General features: G+C 39.3%; 1 protein-coding gene across 1 annotated transcript in view; it reads right to left on the minus strand.

Moving 5' to 3' along the window:
* Positions 1-3,869: 3,869 nt before the first annotated feature.
* The window catches only part of LOC104594405 (uncharacterized), a 34,805-nt gene continuing 19,528 nt past the window's right edge, over positions 3,870-19,146 (minus strand). Inside the window, exons 9-13 of the mRNA XM_010254714.3 lie at positions 8,455-8,512; positions 8,201-8,315; positions 7,913-7,982; positions 4,422-4,493; positions 3,870-4,158 (exon numbers count right to left, since the gene is read on the minus strand). Of these exons, the coding sequence (XP_010253016.1) occupies positions 4,042-4,158; positions 4,422-4,493; positions 7,913-7,982; positions 8,201-8,315; positions 8,455-8,512 (432 nt within the window). The 3' untranslated portion in view covers positions 3,870-4,041. The remainder of the gene's footprint in view (positions 4,159-4,421; positions 4,494-7,912; positions 7,983-8,200; positions 8,316-8,454; positions 8,513-19,146) is intronic.

Raw genomic sequence — 19,146 nt, forward strand, 5'->3', positions numbered from 1 at the left:
AACCCGATCCAGTTTGGCAAACTCCCTCTGATTTGCATTTTCGTTCAAACCCTAGAATTTCTCTATCAATGCTTCCTTCACGCTCTGTCTCTTTTTTTTTTTTTTTTTAACTCTTTAGAATGAGTAGAACGAATCCTATTTTACACCTCCAAAGTCTCTTGATCAAAATCAGAGTACTCTTTTCCTTTATTTCCCTTTGGACAGTAACATTGAGACCCTCTTTGGTGATTAATTAGTTGTTAAAGGTACTTGTTTTAACAACCCTTTGGGCTGTTTGGTAAGTAATATTTTCAAATCATTTATTATGTTTTTAATTACTTACTAGGGTGTGAATGTTTGGTAAGTTACTTTTTCCATAAGTGCTTATATTAATTCAAATGACAATTTTAGCCCTCACTTCTCTCATACATATATACAATACTTTTCAATAAAAATAATAATAATAAGACGATGAACAAGGGGAAGGTTGTCATCGCCGTAACTCCCCTATTCTCCCTTTGAGCGATAGAGAGCATCAACAACCTCTACTTAGTCTCTCTCTCTCTCTCTCTCTCTCTCCTTTTCTTCTTCTTCTTCTTCTTCTTCTTTGTTTTTGTTCCTGAACCACGAACAAGACACTGTTCATCTTCCTCTCCAAAAGAGAACCAACGGCGGTTGAACGTCTCTCTTTCAGTTCTTTGACACCCGAGCGGCGATGGCAACTAAATTGAGTTCTGTTTCAGAGATCTGAGATCGAGCTACGAGCTATGTTTTAGAGATCTGACTTCAAAGCATAGAGGAAAGAGGCCAAACGACAAGTCCACCAGCCACGATTCCTCATCACCAATCGTTGCCGGTGGACCTGCAACTGGTGTGCCGCTACTGCTAGGGTTTGAGGATCGAATGAGTGGAGAAGGGGGAGGTATATCCTTGCGGGGTATTTTAGTCATTATACAAATTTGTCAGGGACTGGTTCGTCCTAATATTTTGGAGAAGTACTTAAAAAAAGCCAATTTGAAATCACTTTTTCAAAGAAGTACTTCAAAAAAAGTAATTTTCCCACTTTTTTACCAAACACCCATAAGTACTTAAAAACCACTTAATGTGTGGTCCCATGTCTTAAAAGAAGTGCTTCTTAAAAGAAGTGCTTATTAAAAGTGTTCTCAAACAGGGCCTCATCATAGAACTCTGGCCAATCTTCTTTGCTACATTTCTTGATAAAATTTTAGTTTGTTTTAAGGGAAAATTTCCGATTAGTACTATGTACTTTGGGCATAGTGTCACTTCGGTCCCCAAACTTTAAAATGCAACAATTCAATACCTAAACTTTCAAAACATGACAATCCAGTACCTGCTGTTAAGCAACTGTTGAGTGATATTTGAAAAAGACATAAGTGTCATTCGAGTGTCATATAATTTTCTTTAGGGAGAATGACCGATAACCCCAGGGTCAGAATTTATAGGCTCAAAGTACATTTGGGGTAGGTGCCAACTCGGAATTGATGCCAATTCACGAGCAAGTATGGGTGCATAGAGTGTGGTTTTTGGACTTTTTGAATGTTTATAGCTTTGCAGTGGGAATCATAAATCTGCATTCAGCCTGTCCATATTTTTCTATTTTCTTTATCAACTATCCAAATATTGACAAAAAATTAACAGCCCCAAATCCTTATCTCTTATATTCAAGAAAGTTGGAGTCACCAGAATGCCCACTCAAACGTAACTCTAACTTTTTTGAATAGAAAAGGCAAGGATTTGGGGCTGTTAATTTTTTGTCAATGTTTGGATGGTTGATAAAGAAAATTAGATGACACTCGAAGGGCACTTATGTGCTTTTCAAATGCCACTTAACAGTACTGGATTGACACATTTTGAAAGCTTAAGTACTGAATCGTTGCATTTTAAAGTTTGGGAACCAAAGTGGCACTAGGCCCAAAGTACGGGGTACTAATCGGAAATTTTCCCGTATTTTAACTCTCTTTATTGACTTTAGGAGTTCGGATTATATCTTATCATTATCTTTTTTATTCTTATTAGATCTGCTTATGCTTTCCAGCTTAATCTTTTCTATTTTTTTGGTGCTTACTGAATTGGGGTTTATCAGTGGTTGTTCATTTTTAGAATTTTATTGAATGCCGCTATGATTTTCTTAACAATTATACTGATTGACTGTTCGAACTTCGTATAATGCTTTGCAAAATCAAACTCATGTCAGGAGTTTCTGTTGCTTTTGTTGTTAAGTTTATGAAACCAAATGTGCAATGCACAGATCCAAGACTTTTGGTGTTCATAAATCATTCGTAATTCTTGTGATAATCAGAAGTCTATAGCCGTCCCTGTTCCTGAAAAATCTGAAAAGAAAAAAGAAAAAGAATTTGAAAGAGTGTTGCTTAATTGGAGGTGCAGATTGGAGTGTTGTCAATCCTCTAGCTTGGGTCGTTCGAGGGGTGGACTAGGGGCTGAATCGGAGGGTGGATGAAGATGGTGGTGGTTGTCTTCGGGAAGGGGGAGATCAGAGCTGCCGCGTTTTGATCCTCATGGACGAAGTGGATGGAGAGAGAAAAGGAAGGAGAATATGAGAGACGAGAGATGGGTTGGTCCTTGTTGCAGCCGGGCAGGGGCACAACTGCTGAAACCATGGCCGATATCTCTCTTGAACGACTGGAACTTGAGCAAAATGGATGCCACGGATACATCTACGAGTTGCCACTGTGGGTAGTCGCCCCTTTTCAACCTACATTACTCCACCTTTATCTTCCGATTTTTAAAATGGAAGGGTATTTTAGGAATTTTTGAAAAATATGTCACATGACATTACGTGCAACAGAGTGTAACAGAAAATTAACAGGAGAGGAGGATTAGTCAATTGTCAGAAAAGTTAGGAATAGTTTAAGATAATATGTAAACAGTAAGGATAGAGTTAGTCGTCAATTAACTAAATAGTAAGAATAATTTAAGAAATTTGCCCTTATCAAAATCATTGAGAGGGGTTTGATTGATTAAAGCACTTCCGGTATCAAACTATTCCGGGAGCAGAGATTCCCTTCATCAATTGGGACCCTTTCTTTTCTCTCTTTTATTCAGTAGTCGGTCACTAAAATCAATTATATTCAATACATTGCAATTTTTTATTAAAAAAAAAACACATTACAATATTTTGAACCTTTCTATCAAATAGTTGATACCTAATGAGAAGATTGTCATAATTGAGTGCCTTAAAGAATAGTCAAAATTTTATTAGGCAGCAAATTAGGGAGAGAAAAAAAATCATTCTGGACCTGTGGAAAAGTTTGATGCAGCTGCTTCCAATGGTCTTTTCTCTCCTCAATTTAACCGTCAGACTTATAGCAAAACAAATTCATATAAATCATGATTGACAGCTGGTCTTTGGTCCAATATTTTAGGGATAGAAGCTCTGCGGTATTGTCTAATATTTGGTTCTTACCTGTTGATATTTTGCAGGAAATTTCTCATTTTGAGAAGGTATAAAATATTGGATCTTCGTTAGAAGGAACCTTAATGGTGCTAGTCGATCGTTACCAAATGGGTGCTGGCCGCATAGGCCTCCAGAGTGGTTATTTGCTTTGTTGAGGGACCATTATAATGCTATGTACTTGAACAGTAATCCTTTTGGCTTTAAAAAACAAATTCTTGGTGTCACTCGATCTGATGCTCGGACCCGACCAGCTGCTCGGGTCTATTCCTGATTTTAAAGCTTTTGGCTTGGTCCTAGTTTCCAGGACTTGGGCTTGTTTCAGCGGGTAAAAGGACTTCGGTTCCTACTCTTAGGAGCCAATAGAAAAAAGAACTCGAGCTCCTTACAGCTACTTGACCAAGCACACAGAGAGAGAGGCTTCTCAGCAGCACCAAATGATGGTAAAGCAACAATATGTTCTCAATCAAACAAACAACTTGATGCTTCCTGTTTTACAACCTTGGTTGCTTTTCAAGACGATTTACTTTTCCTATTGTGTTTATAATTACATACTATAAAATCTGCAAATCAAGATAAAATATTAAAAAATCAATCTAGATAATTCACAAAACTTCACTTCAAATGATTTAAGGTTTATGTTGTGCATATATGGATGTGCAAACTGCCTGCTGAGGAGACGGAGCTTTCCCATTCACTAAAAGTTGTTCCAAAAAATCGACACGGATTGATTTGAAATTGTAGTGCTGCTTTGGAGTACCCAAGAAAAAATAGACAGAAGACCAGAAATAAAGATTAGGTAATTACATTGCATCATTTACTCATTGACAGAAATCTACATATCATGAACCCAGTCAATGTTGAAATAACTTGTTCAGGACATGTATTACCTTTCTTCATGGTAAATCACCTTGTACTTTCTTTAATTTAGGTTCCAATTTACTTCAACTTAAATTATCCTATCAAGTAAAAGGAAGAACAAACTTAAGTATGAGATTGAAATATGTACCTTTCCCTTCCAAGTAAAATCTATACCACGATAACAAGGTTCCAATAATGTCAGCCGATCTCCCTCTTTAATCTGTATGACAAATACGATCAGTTTTCACAATTGCAATTCTCTGGACGAGGGACACATTTGTGAAAGGTGTTTGTTTGCATTTTATTAGCACAGAACACAAGACAATTCTAATGCACATTCCTAATTTCATTGTCTTCAAAGGATTCTGATGCTCATTCTAGAATATACTATCCCTTACTCTGATAAAGCTGGCATGCAAGTTTAGACAAGAAATGAAGAACTTGTGAAACTGAAGTAGAAAAGCAGATAGCTTCAGGCCTCGATACTAAGAAACTTTGAAGCAGGAATCATGAAACCAGTTGACCATTGACAGTTGGGACTTTTTTTTACTTCTTTTTTTATCGTTACTAGTTGGGAAATCTTTCGTTTACTTGTTTTTTTATTGTTACCAGTTGGAGAATCCTTCAGGTGGCCAATTTGAATAATGACCAATTCAAGACCCCATTGTCAGAACAGATTCAGTACAAATATAAGACCTATAGGAATTTGGTAGGAAAATGACAAAGAATCATAGGGACAGGGAAAGGAGCCTCACTGCTAATTAGTCTCTCCTCAGCATAGGAGTCTCTCTCTCTCTCTCTCTCTCTCTCTCTATCTATCTATCTATCTATCTATCTATATATATATATAACCCAGTCAGTTTATAGATGGGCCCTTCTATATTTTATATATTTATTATCACCTGCACCTTCAAGTTTTAGGGTTAGAAGTTAAAAAATAATTAACTTGGAATTTTCTTAATTTTCTTGATGCTTTTCCTTTTACATTAGAAATCCACAACTAACCTTTTTGACTTTTGTTTTACCAAGGTTTAAAATGTCAGAAATTTCGGAAATATTGTAAAAATTAGAGACATGATGGAAACATTGTAAAATATGCAAAATATGAATGATATTTTATGAAATGATAAAAGAAGCATAGACACCTTTTTAAATTATTACCTTGTTCCAAAATCACTAAACAAAGCTAAGAAACTAAGGTTATAGTCAAAAGGATACTTTCAGAAGTTGCCATGTAAACCTTAAGATTCAGAGCTTCATGATAGAATGGGTTAAAATCAAAATTTAAACTCATAGGAAATGTAAATGGTTGTAATAGACCAACCAAATAATCTATTACACAAACAAAAACTAATATCTAACTTCATGCTTGAAATGAATACTGAGCTATCTCAAAGTGGTAATCATGTAAGTTAGGCAGGCAATAACATTATTACTCCACATATCTACAAATCTACAATATTGTCACCAACATATGTCATAATACTATCTCTTGTACTCCACATAGTGCTTGTAGTGTTCACTGAAGAATATGTAAGTTGTGGAAGCTCTCTTGTACTCCACATAGTGCTAATAGTATTCACTAGGGAACATGTCGATTTCGGTAAAATTTCATGTGACCCATGGGAATGGAAATGTTAGGGAAATTAGAGATATCTTAACCATGTGTGTACATCAGAGCCAACATGTTTAAAATTATAATGAAAATTAAAAAGAGCAAATGAAAGCAAGATACACATATTTATGGTGGGTGAGGAAACTTCAAACAGATGTGGGGCCATAAATTCCAAATGATAAATTGACAATTGTTTAATCCTAGAAAAGGTAAGGTTTGTTAAAATCCATATTCATTTTTGAAAGAAAAAAAAATACATAGGGATTCAAATTAAAATAGGTCACATTCTGTAATATGAACTGTAATATTATAAGTTTGAGTGCCATTTCTTGAACCTACACTCCTGTCCCCCCCCCCCCCGACTATGGGAAACACGAACCAACCTGACAAAATAGGAAAGAGACCAGGTAGCCAATGCTAGTTCTCTGGTTGGAGCTGGCATTGTCAATGCAATTAATTATTGGATACGATAAGTAGTTTCTACCAAATACAGTCCATACTTGCGGAAGTGAGAATAAGCATTTCTAACTTGTCTTACTACTTGCCAGAGATAAGTTATTGATTAAACTTTGGACAGTCTGTTAAAAGGTGAGACTCATTTTGCAGGGTTCACCTCAAATGACTAGTTGATAAATTAACATCAAGCTATGATATTTAGAGATCAAACAGTTTAACCTATGTAACACTTGAGCCTACAATGCTACAATCTTCACGTTTAACACAAAGCTCTAACTTAACATGATTTTATTTCTTTGATATTTTAGGTTTGTATAGTGTCAAATATAAGTTTTATTTTAATCTTTTTTCAATAGGTAACATATCACTTTTGTTCAGGCACTCCTGGCCCTTGCACTTTGCCCCTCAGGTTCTAAGAACCCCTTGTGCATTAGTTGAACTTCAATTTAAAAATACAAACTGTAGGGCATTATGTAGCATATGGGCAGTTTGAACCAGTCACTTTATTCAAACTAGCTAGTCAAATGCACACAGACCTGTCAACTAGAAGCAATGAGCTTTTCAGCTTGTGGCCATTAAATCTTCAGTCAGTCACACCAAAATCAATATCTCTTGAGTAAGAACAAGGTTGATTTAATGTTGTTTGTAGGAAAACATTGCAGCACCAAAGGAAATATGGTTGCATAGTGATTATCATTGTTGGTTAGATTGCTAAAGAATCTCAGTTTAATCCTGGGCTCATCAAATTTCTGGAGGACCTCAGTAACGTTCACTGCCCAACTGGGGACACGGCTCATGTTGTGCCTGGCTTCACAAGGGCACTGCTTGATGTACATGTACCATAATGAAAACATGAGACTGCTCATCTTTTTCCAGCTTTCTTAACCATCAACTTTCGAGTAAAAACATACATAATACATGCACACACAGAAAAATGTTGCAGCATTGATAACAAGTAACAGGGACAAACTAAAACAGCAGATCAATTACGTGGATAAAACATGAAAGTCAAATATTTTCAGTGAGGAGTTGTTGCTGCAATGGATTTTAAGTTAGTTGAGAAAGTTGCGGCCAATTTCATCTTTATTTCAGAATGGAGCTTTTAACCCTATAGTGGTATTTTGCTAAAAGGGGAGAGTTGATATTGTACTCCCTGGAGTTAAAATCTTCGCTTTTCTCTATTAAAGAGACATTGGCATCAACGCGGGTGACAAATAACTTCATCGACATTTTTTTTTACACAGAGAGATTATAATGTCATTTCTTTCTCTGACAATTATTTCCAGAGTTTTTGATAATGTGGGTGAAGATTTTGAGTTGTCTCAGGTGGAGAAAACTTGTGTCCTTTAATATCTGAATACATTTATTATAATAGAAAAATAGATTTGTTAATGGAATACCGTTATTAAAATTATAAAACAAACATTTTGCCTACATTATCACTTTAAAGTCCCACAAGAATACCATTATAGCATAAAACAAGATATCACATAAAGATCCTTGGAAACACCAATTTGTATGTTTGCGAACAGATTGCATAAACTACTGGTACAGAAGCCAATTCTTACCACATCATTCCTTAGGCCATAGACTGAGAGAACAAAACAAGTCTGATCTGAATCACATACCAAATAGTATCTGTAACACCAAATACAATCCAAAATGTTTCCACCTCAGTAATAAAGCTATATTCCCAAGAAATTTTGAAAAAGAAAATAAAACAAAGGTTTTGAGCATTGTCATTACTAGCAATTGGCAACTTCCAAAATCATCTAATGTAAGGCAATGTCCAATGCAAACATGATTACCTCGAGCATGTATAAATTAGTAGGGAATTTACAATAATAAGGACTTACAAGGGAGCCAAATTCTCATGATTAATGAAGAGTAGCACCCTGCCCACGACTGCAACTCCTTTGTTCAGACCCTCCAACAGAAGACTTGTGGTGGCTCTTTTATACGAAGAGTTTACTAAATGATGAACAGTGCAAACAAAACAATACAATACAATCAGTTTACTACATGATCACACTCATCTATTTATTTATTTATTTTTGAAAAGATAAAGTACAAGCAATGTTTTACAGTTAATTTTGGCAGCTAAGCTTACATTTAACATCAGCCAGTGATGAAGCCAATGATGCAAGACGTTTTGCTTTGGTCTGCCCCTGTAAAATTTATCCAGATAAGAAACAGCTGTCTGTGGCAGCAATACTTTGGAATATAAAAACAAGCTAAAGACTAAATATGAATGCAGAAAACCTAAAAACTTGTTGAAAATGAAAACCCTTACAAATGAAATGCAGTATGGAAGGGATATGGAATGGAAAGAAAAGCTGCAACAATGCATAAAATCAGACGGCAATGCAACAAATACATAACAATAACATGATGCAAAAGAAACCAATTATGACTGGAGCTCCAAAATAAAAATATACCTATGTGAACAATGTACATAGGCCAAGAAAAGATCAAAATAAAATCTTTCTCTTGAATATGGATGAGATTTATACAAGTACCTATAATCAAAACTTCAAAAGAGAAGCTCTGATAAGATCTTGCAGACAGGAGAGAGGATTAAAGTACATTGATCAAAAAAAAAAGATAGGATTAAAGTACCCTAAACCACTTGTCTAGGGGTACATTTCTCATAAGATCAAGAATTTGGATGATTTAGGAGCAGAATCATTTGTGAACTGCATACACGAATCATAATTCATGAACAATTGAACTTTATTTTTTGATCAATAACACTTTCATTTACTCATCAATAGAAGATTTACAATAGGAAGACAAACACGCTTATCTTCCAAGAGCAACAAAGAACCTCAAGAAAAGGAAAACAATAAAGAAAACACACTATAGTTACAGCTTAGCCCAAAAAAGTGAATCCCTTTCTGCCCCTTGTTTAGCTAAACCGTCAGCTAGGGAATTAGCGGATCTTTTAACCCAACGTATCTTAACTTCCATCTCCCGCACCAGCCATTTGAATTTCCTCCTCTCATTATTGTACTTCCATAAGCCATTGTTATCTTTAATCAGCCACCCTATCACCACCTCTGAATCCCCTTCAATTAAGAGTTTCCTGATGTTCAACTCCTTAGCTTTCTATGAATGATAGCCCTCAGATCTGCTGCTCCTCTCTGAGCTTTTGAGAAAATCTTGGAGTTTCTTTCTTCCCAAAGTGTCCAACATACTGCAGCCCTTAGTCCTCTCCACATTGTCCTTCCCCTTTTTATCCGCACCTGAAAAGAGAAGGGGAAAAAAGGCCTTGCAAGTCTGAAGGGGTATTCCAACTACATCCAAATAGGGACAAAGCCCATTCCCAAATTGACCTCGCAAAATGGCAAGACACCAGTAGGTGAAAACCAGTCTCCCCATCCGCTTTACAAAGAACACACCACTGAGGTGACAAACAAGTATTGGGTCTCTTCTTTTGGAGTAGATCACCAGTGTTGATTCTTTCCAGATAGGCTTCCCAACAAAAACTACCAACCCTAGGAGGTATTGCTCTGCACCAAACCTCATCAACAGGAAAAGGAGGGAAGGTAGGACTGGTGGACTGACTTAAGACTTTGAAGAAAGAAGCACAAGAAAAAATGCCGTTGGGAGGTGTCCAAATTCTAGAATCCGCCCTAGTGGGGTCTAAGACAACGTTATCAAGAATTGCAATAAGGCTCAAAATATTGTCAAAGTCCGAGTCCCTCAAATCCCTTCTTAGACCCAAGTTCCACCCAATCCCATAAGTGGAAGAGGACGAGGTGGTAAAAGACGAGATTGGCTCATTTTTCAGATCAGAAAAAGGATACAAAGAAGGAAAATGATCCTTTAGAGGGGCACTCCCCACCCAGGTTTGTTCCCAGAATTTTATGGAGTTACCGGAATTCAAATCATACCTGATATTAGGGGAGAAAATTGGTAGCAGGTCATGAATGGCTTTCCAAGGAGAATTGATTGTGGTCCTAGCTCTGATTCCAGCGTCCCATCCATTATGCTCCAGCCCATGAATACTTGCCACTATTCTAGCCCATAGCTCCTCCTTCTCCAAGGGGAATCTCCACAACCACTTTCCCAACAAAGTCATATTCCTTCTCCTAATATTCCCAAGCCCCAAACCACATGTCTTACTCCTACAAACTATCTCCCAGCTAACTCTATGATCCCTCTTTTCCTCTCCCGGTTCCCACAAGAAATCTCTCATTAACTTCTCCAATCTATTAGCAACCTTCACTGGGATTTTAAACACCGACAGGAAAAAGATATGTAAATTAGCAAGCGTGGCCTTAATAAGAGTAATTCTCCCACCAAGAGAGAGGTAGTTCTTTTTCCATGACACCAGTCTTTTTTCAAACCTTTCCATCACCGGGTTCCAAAAGCTCTCTCTCATAGGATTATCACCTAAAGGCAACCCTAAGTAGTTCAAAGGCCACCCTGAGACTTCACACCCCAGCACTTCAGTACTCTCCCTGATCTCTCCCTCCTCCAAATTCACCCCCACAACACAGCTTTTCCCAAGGTTAACCTTCAAGTTGGATATTTTCTCAAACAGTTGTATCACCGACTTCAAATTCCTGATAAAGCTCACATTACTACCTTCACAAAACATCTCGTGTCGTCAGCAAACTGCAAGTGAGTGGGGGGTTTCCACCCTCCCAACTCTCCAGCCTCTAATGAGCCCCCTAGAATCTGCTCTGCGAATCAGTTTCCCCAAAACCTCCGCAATTAGAATGAACAAGAAAGGAGACAGGGGGTCTCCTTGTCTTATACCCCTACTGGCTGGAAAGAAATCTACCACTGTCCCATTCACTAGCACTGAATAATGACAACTCCGAACACAGCCCATGATCCACTTACACCATCTAGCCCCAAACCCAAATTTAGTCAGAACTTTCTTCAAGAAATCCCAGTCCACCAAGTCATAAGCCTTTTCCAAGTCCAACTTACAGACCACTCCCTTCTTCTTATCCCTCTTAAAGTTCTCCACACTCATTAGCAATTAAAATTTGATCAGTAATTTGTCTTCCACTCACAAAGGCTTCTTGATAGTGTGCAATGATATCTGGCAGTACCTTCTTCAGCCTCAAAGACAACACTTTTGCAATGATCTTGTACAAGTTATTAACCAAGCTAATTGGCCTAAAATCCTTCAGGTGGGAAGCATCTTTCTTTTTTGGAATTAAGGCTATAAATGTAGAGTTCACACCCGGATTGACAATTCCTCTCATGAAAAACTCCTCAAACATCTGCAAAAGATCATCTTTCAAAATATCCCAACAGTCCTGATAAAAAGCCATTGTGAACCCATCCGGCCCTGGGGCTTTTGTTCTATCCATAGAAAATACAACCTCATTGATCTCTTCTAAACTAAAGCTTCTCTCCAACCTTCTCCTATTCTCCACCCCTACATCTGGCCAATCCAATCCTTCAACCCACACCCTTCTACACACATGCCTTCTTAGAATAGATTTGAAGTGCTCCACACAAGCCCTGGCAATCTCCTCTTGATGTACTAGCTCAACTCCATCTACTACCAATTTGGAGATCAGGTTCTTCCTTCTCCTGCCATCAGCTAGAGAGTGGAAAAACCTAGTGTTTCTGTCCCCCTCTTGCACCCATTTACACCGAGATTTTTGCCTCCAACTAAGTTCCTCCTTGTGCAGGCAGTCCTCTAATTGTCTTCTTAAATCTCTCATGAGCTCATTGTCTTCCTCTCCAAGTTCTCCCCTTTCTTCTTTAGAGTCAAGGCTTTCAATCTTATCCAACAGATCTCCTTTTCTTTTTTCTATCCTCCCAAATTCCACTCCTTGATTTTTGCTTTCAAAAATTGAAGTTTCTTATGGAATTTCATTCCCTCCCATTCCACCAATGGGTTACACTCGTACCACCACTCCCTCACTTTGTTAGTAAACCCTAGGTGGAGTAACCACATATTTTCAAATCTAAAGGGGGTAGGACCTCCACGCCTTCTTTCCTCCTTACATGACACCATGGGCCAATGATCGGAGGTCACCCTTGGAAGAGCTCTAGAAGCCAAGGTTCCCCAATGATCTTCCCAATCCAAAGAGACAGGAATCTATCCAGTTTAGAGCAAATGGGTCTAGATTGGAGATTTGACCAAGTAAATGTCTTATGGGCTAGGGGGATCTCTTTAAGCTCAAAGCCATCCACAAAGCTATTAAACTTCCTCATGCTTTTTGTCACCCTCTGGTTAACCTTATTGGATTCCTCCGAGAATCTAATCACATTGAAGTCCCCACCCATGCACCAGGACCCATCCCACAACCCTCTAACATCCGCCAATTCCTCCCACAACTCCTTTCTCTTTCTGTAGTCATTCGGTCTGTAAACATTTGTAAGAATCCACGTAAAATCACCCTCATGCTGCTTAAACTTCACGGAAACCGAGTACTTTCCGATCAACTCCTCCAGGCCTTCAACCACATCCCTCTTCCACATTGTTACAATCCCCCCGGATGCACCCCAAGAGGGGGCAGCCACCCAACTAATCCCCCTGGCTTTCCAAACACTCTGTGCCCAATTGTTATTAAACTCCATTCTCTTAGACTCTTGCAACAACACAATGTCTGGGTCAAACCGTTTTATTAACTCTTTTATTGTCGCTCTCTTCCTTGCACTCCCAATTCCCCTCACATTCCAACTAAGAATCTTCATTCCACTTCTTATTTAAACCCCTTGCCACCTTCCACTACTTTCCCCCTTTCCACCTATCTCCTTTTACCCCGAGAATCTTGTCTCCTACATCTCTCTTCAATCTCTCTACTTCACTCAATCTCCTCTTCTTTGTTCTGATCTCCTTCTTCCTCTTCTGTAATCTTTCTTTCAATACAGTCAAATCTTCCAACCTACAACCCAACTTCTCTACAAATTCTTCTATCATGTCTTCTCTCACCGAGTCCTCCACCCCTACCCTTCCTACAGAAACCCCTCCAACTCTGCCCATCTGTTCGTTCTTCCTCCCTTGGTCCCACCTCTGTTCTTCCTCTCCATCCAACCTCCCTCTCCTATTACCTCCCTCCTTCCCTTTTCCTTTCCCTCCATCTCTACCCTCAATCCTTTCCCTCCTCTCCACTAACCCCTCCCCTCTTCCTTCCTCCCCTTCCCTCCTCCAAATCAACTTTCCTTAAACACTTTTTCAATGATTTCCCACACTTTTTCACTCCTATACCTTCCTTCCCTCACCTTCCCACTTTCCTTCATCCCCCTCTCCCCCTCCTCGGAGAGCCTGCCTTCTAACACGGCTGCATGTTCATGGGCTACAGGACATGGAATAGAAACGAAATCTGGAACCAATGACACAGGAGACACATTAGTAGCACAAACCGAATTCACTTGGTTACCTGGGATTGATGGACAAACTAGAAAAGGACTGCTCCCGGCCTCCCTTTCTTGTTCCAGAGGTTGGTAAACATTTGTCTCCCTTAGTTGGTTGGGAAGTACTTCTGTCCTTTGGTCAACCTGGTGATCTTTCCCCTCTACCCCTGGTCCACCCCTAGATGGTGTGTTCCTGCTCAACTTCCTATTCTCCCGGTTTACCCCTTCTGATAATCCTTGCACACTCTGTAATTGGAAATGAGTTGACCCGATTGCAATCTACACCCTGAAATAAGCTTGCAATATTCCATCCATCCAAGTCACCACCAGCACAACTCCCTTCGTCGTTTACACTGCCCACGTTGGTACCATCAACAGAACGGACCTCCGCTTCTTCATCTCCTTCACTGCACTGCGCCCAGCCTTCATCCTTCTCTTCCCTCTCTTGAATCTTGGATTCGGCCTTTCTGAGGAGCATCGCAGTTGGCTATGCTCCTCCATACTTCGCCGGGAAACCCACTGCAACACCGGTTTCTTCTCCAACTTCCGCCGCTGCGCACAAGCCCCCCCCCCTTTCTCACGACTTGGGACGATGACAGACCAATACCATTGTCTATCAGCGCCCCAAGAGAAACCCCTTTGCCCCGACCCACATGACAATTTAAGTTATCACGTGGGTCCTTCAAAAGGATCCCCCTTTCGGTGTTACGCCCACCCGACCCACCCGCGTGACCTTTTAAGTTGTCACGTGGGCCCTTCCAAAACTGTCTCAGCTCAACCTTCACCCCGCCCTACCCACCCGCCACCTTCAACGGCTCAAACCAAACCTTTCGGCTCCCCAACCCATCCTGCCTTTTCGCCACGTCAGCAAAGGAAGAGAATCCCGCCATTAAGTTGTTTAATTCAAACCTATTTGAAATATTTTCCTTAAAAAGGTTTCTTGTCATTTGGTTTTTCCCAACCGGCTCGGTAACCCCAAAAAAACCTTTCATCTGCTCCACCTTTTCAACTCCCAACCTAAGCCCTCCACGTGTCCACCACCCCACCAGCTCATCATCTTCTACCTTAGGAACACCTCCCCACCACGACCATTCAACTTCAGAGGCCACCCACACCTTGTACCAGGCTTCATCCGAGCATATTTCAATGACCCTCGGCAGGCTCTCGTGCCTTACACCAGCAACCTGTAACTCCACGGCACCAAGAAATCGTTTATCAGCTTTCTTTTCCGCCAGAGGTGAAAAGGAAGGCCTACAAGCTTCAGCCGGACACAACCATCTTGGACTTCGACTTCATTGCATAATGGACTCCAGTTCTGAACCTGTATCAGAACTCCATCCACCACTACTGCTTTAAAACTTAGCTCCTGGTTGCCTACATCAAGCACGGCTTTCGTCTCTGCAAAAGGGAACAACATAGCTTCACTCCCAGATCCTAACTCCCCTGCCACTGTACACAGAACCCTTCTCCAGTCTGTCACTCCTCTATCGGTCACTAACACCCATCTTTTCTTCCACTCATCCTTCCCTGCTCCTACTGATAATCTTCGAAGACTAGAAGCGCAAGCAACCACCACTTCAGTCGGAATGCCTTGCACTTCTACGCTCCCAGAGGAACTAATCGAAACTGCCCCCTCCTGAGCTTTTTTACCCTGGTCTTGGGATTTTTGACCATTTCTCTTCACCTCCTCTTCTCTCTTCACTTCCAAGGCTACAAGAAAAGACTATAGCACCTTCACAAAGTCCATCCACCCTTTCCGTAGCCTCCCTTCTAGCACACACAGCAATTGCTTTCCACTTGTTCCAAAAAACTCCACCACAGAGATAAACCATCCCTTTCTGTTTCTTTTCAATTCTGTTACATATTTCTTACCTGGGACAGCCATTGAATTTGTCCATCCAATCACCTTACCAGAGTTGATAGCCCCATCTATGAAATCTTTCAACCAGACGATGACCTCCTTTGACACCAACACAGTCGCCCTGTTGTTCTCTCTGATTTTCAATACGTCCTCACCTTTGATCCTTTCCTCTTCGAACTTGAAAGTCTTGGCTTTGATCGACACCTCAGACCTCCACCTTCCTACTACTCTGAACCTTCCCTCGTCCTCCATGTTTAGGCGCCTTGAAAAGTGCCTTAAATGGCTTCTGGATTCTACTTTCCTCCCCCAAAATACATTTGGATCATCATCTCAGAAACAAACTTATTCTTCACATGGAAATATTCTTCATATACTCACATGTTCATCTCAAAGATGGTGGAAACATACTGTTCAAAACACATTCATTCCCAACTATTTCATACTGTTATTAATTACATCTGTAGGAACAGTAGGATGCTTCACCAAGTCTACCCAGATATTATGAACAATTGAACTACATTAAACAATTTTTATTCAAAGAGGAATTCAATATTAGATTAAGGATACCAATATCTATGCCGCATGTCATGTCATGCTCTCTTTTATTTAGATTGTTAACAGAAACTTTATTAATTATGAATAATGCCATGTACATCTGAAATATTTTGTTAGGCTTCCATTCCACCACCTAAATCCTTTACATTGCAGATTTAAAAATAATTTTGCCCCAGAAAATGTTTGCCCCCTCTTTAGCAAGAGTATTAGTCATATAATTTGCTGATCTATGTACCCAAACAACTGAAATGACCCTTTACTTTACTATTTGCTTGATTTATCTTAATATGTGTCTATGCTGCTACGTCCCTTGATTTCTTTCTTGTAATCAGCTCATTACTGTCCTTGAGTCTCCATCACTAAATTCCCCATGTCCATCCTTCTGCCCATCCTTAATCCATATAATATTGCCTTTCATTCAGCTGTCGTGGATTCCCCAAAACTGATGTGACCTAAGAACAAAGCAACCACAGCCCCATGGCTGTCTCTAAAGCCACCGTCAATGCCTGATATGCCTGGGTTCCCCAGGTTGCAACCATCAAAATTTAGCTTGATCTAATTTAATGACAGCAAAGTCCTGTTTTTTTTTATCAGTAATCAATATTAAATTATCCTCATGGAAGAAGAGGCATGCATAAAAAAGAGGAAACTGATCTTTTAGAGGTTTGTCTTGCAGCTCTTGGTACTAAATATCCTCACAACATTTAATTTTCTTGCTATCTGACACATTGGCTCCGTTTGTTTGCGATACAAATGCCGAACTGGGGTATTTATGTACCCCGGTCCGCATTTGCAAGCGTTTGGTTGCCATACAAAAAAGTAATGGTTAAGATGTCAAAAATGTTTTTTTTTCTGACATCTTTGTGTCGTCAGAAATCACATTACTGTACCCATTTTTTGGATACAAATTTGTGCTCTTCTTATAAATAGTGTGTTTGATACAAAAAAAATTGAAGGCATTTAATGATGGGGCCCACATTTTGCACCTATTTCAAACAAACAGAAAGAATACAAAAATGGGTTAACTTTGCATTCATGAATCGGAAAGAGAGTATTTATGTAGAGCACATATTTGCGCTTGCATCGCAACCAAACGCAGCCATCATAACAAATATGCTGAAAAAACAAGGGCAATAATGAAGAAATGGCTTTCCAAAGAGAGGCATGTGTTTCTCTATTAGTCAAATTAGCATCCCAACCATTGATAGCCCGATTAATGCTGCCAATGATCTTGTGCCACAGATTTTTCAGTTCTAGAGGATTCTTCATAACCTTATGCACAAGATCTTCAAAACATTAAGAAAGAAATAAGGTCTAGGCAAATGTAAGTGTGCAAGTAAGAAGATACAATATAGTGCTTCAGAGGCACTCCAAATTTCTGGAGCTTTTCAAATTTGGTCTTTTACCCTTCCACCACCTGTTCCAGCTCTTTCTCTGGTTTCATTAACGAGTCACCTAGGCTGTGTTTGGATCACATAAGCAGAATAGAATTTGAATCCAACTCCTATCTTAATTCGACAAAATTGACTAGCCTCTCCCTGTAAGAATAACCCACCAGAAACATAGAATTGAAGGCTTAAAATCTTCAAGCTGCTGAGTTTACTAAAAAAAATAAAGCCAAAGAGCTGAATCCCAGAACTTGTGGAATTGACTTCTATTGCACCCAGATCTAGACACAAGCTTAAGGTTGAACCAATCAAACTATAGCATTGTTTTCCCTATACATGTGGGAGAAGGAACTTGGGAGAATGGTGCCAAATTTTTCTGATTTCTTGAATTACAACACCAAAGGTATTTCTAAGATAGTTTTATATATTCATTAGACATCGATTTTGACAACGGCAAACCAAATCAAAATTTTGTACATGTTCAGTTGATTGAAGTCTGTTATGGTGAAACCACCACATGCTTATAGTGCAGGGGATGCAGGGTGTTTGAAAGGGGATTGTCACAACCATTATTAATTGTAGAGAAAGTGGAAGGGATTAAGGGATATGGGAGAATAAATTGTAGAAGAGGTGTCATAAGTGGCTTTTATCAAGATCAACATAGGACTAGATTGGGATGAGAAGAGGAGAAAGAATATAAAGACACAAGTTCCATAGATGACTTATATGACAAGAAGATAGCTACGTAGAGGCCGTGGACTACTCATCATTCAAGTAATTCAAATATATTGGACAATAGAAGATGTGAGGCAAATTAGTGGAATAGTCAACCTTAGGTAAAAAATATGGAATATTCCTTACGAGGAAAAGAAAAAATCACAACATTTCCATACACTTGATAAAACGGAGTTGGGATTATCGATGCCAGTGATGATGGAAATAAAGGTTGCATTGATAGAGGAGAATATGGAGGGCATGCTTCTTGATAAAGTTTAGATCTGCACTAGTATTCAATTAAAAATAGTAGTAGAAGAAGGTTAGAGGAGATAGAAGAGAGAAGAAGAGAAGAGAAGAGAGAAGAAGAAGAAACTGGTTCAAACGAGAGAAAAATCAGTTCTCTCTAGTCGGCCAGGTTATATTCATAGTTTTCTATAATAAAAAACAAAATGTCTGTTATGCCCCTACTTAAGTATGGGACACATCACTTAACTTAAACATTACACCTCACACCATACATAAATAAAAAGACCAAACTACCCCTATACAGTTGATACTAACACTCCCCCTCAAGTTGGTCTATCACTCCACTAAGCACCTTCTCTCTCACAAAGTGACTATCAACTTCTATATGTTTTGTTCTCTTATGAAAAACCGGATTAGAAGAGATGCGGACTGTAGCTTGGTTGTCATAGTAAAGCTTCATAAGAGTGTCAATCGAGTATCCCATCTCTTGTAGAAGATTTCTCAACCACACTAGTTCACAAGTTGTATGTACCATGGCTCTGCATTCAGCTTCTACACTGCTTCTTGCCACCACTGTCTTGCTTCTTACTCTTCCATGTCACCAAAATACCCCCAAGAAAGGTACAATAACCTGTAGTGGACCTTCTGTTAGATACAAAACCAACCCAATCAGCATCGATGTATCCTTGTATTTCAAGATTTC

This window comes from Nelumbo nucifera, chromosome 3 (genome assembly GCF_055504915.1).
Source record: "Nelumbo nucifera cultivar China Antique chromosome 3, China Antique-T2T, whole genome shotgun sequence".
Classification (NCBI taxonomy): domain Eukaryota; kingdom Viridiplantae; phylum Streptophyta; class Magnoliopsida; order Proteales; family Nelumbonaceae; genus Nelumbo; species Nelumbo nucifera.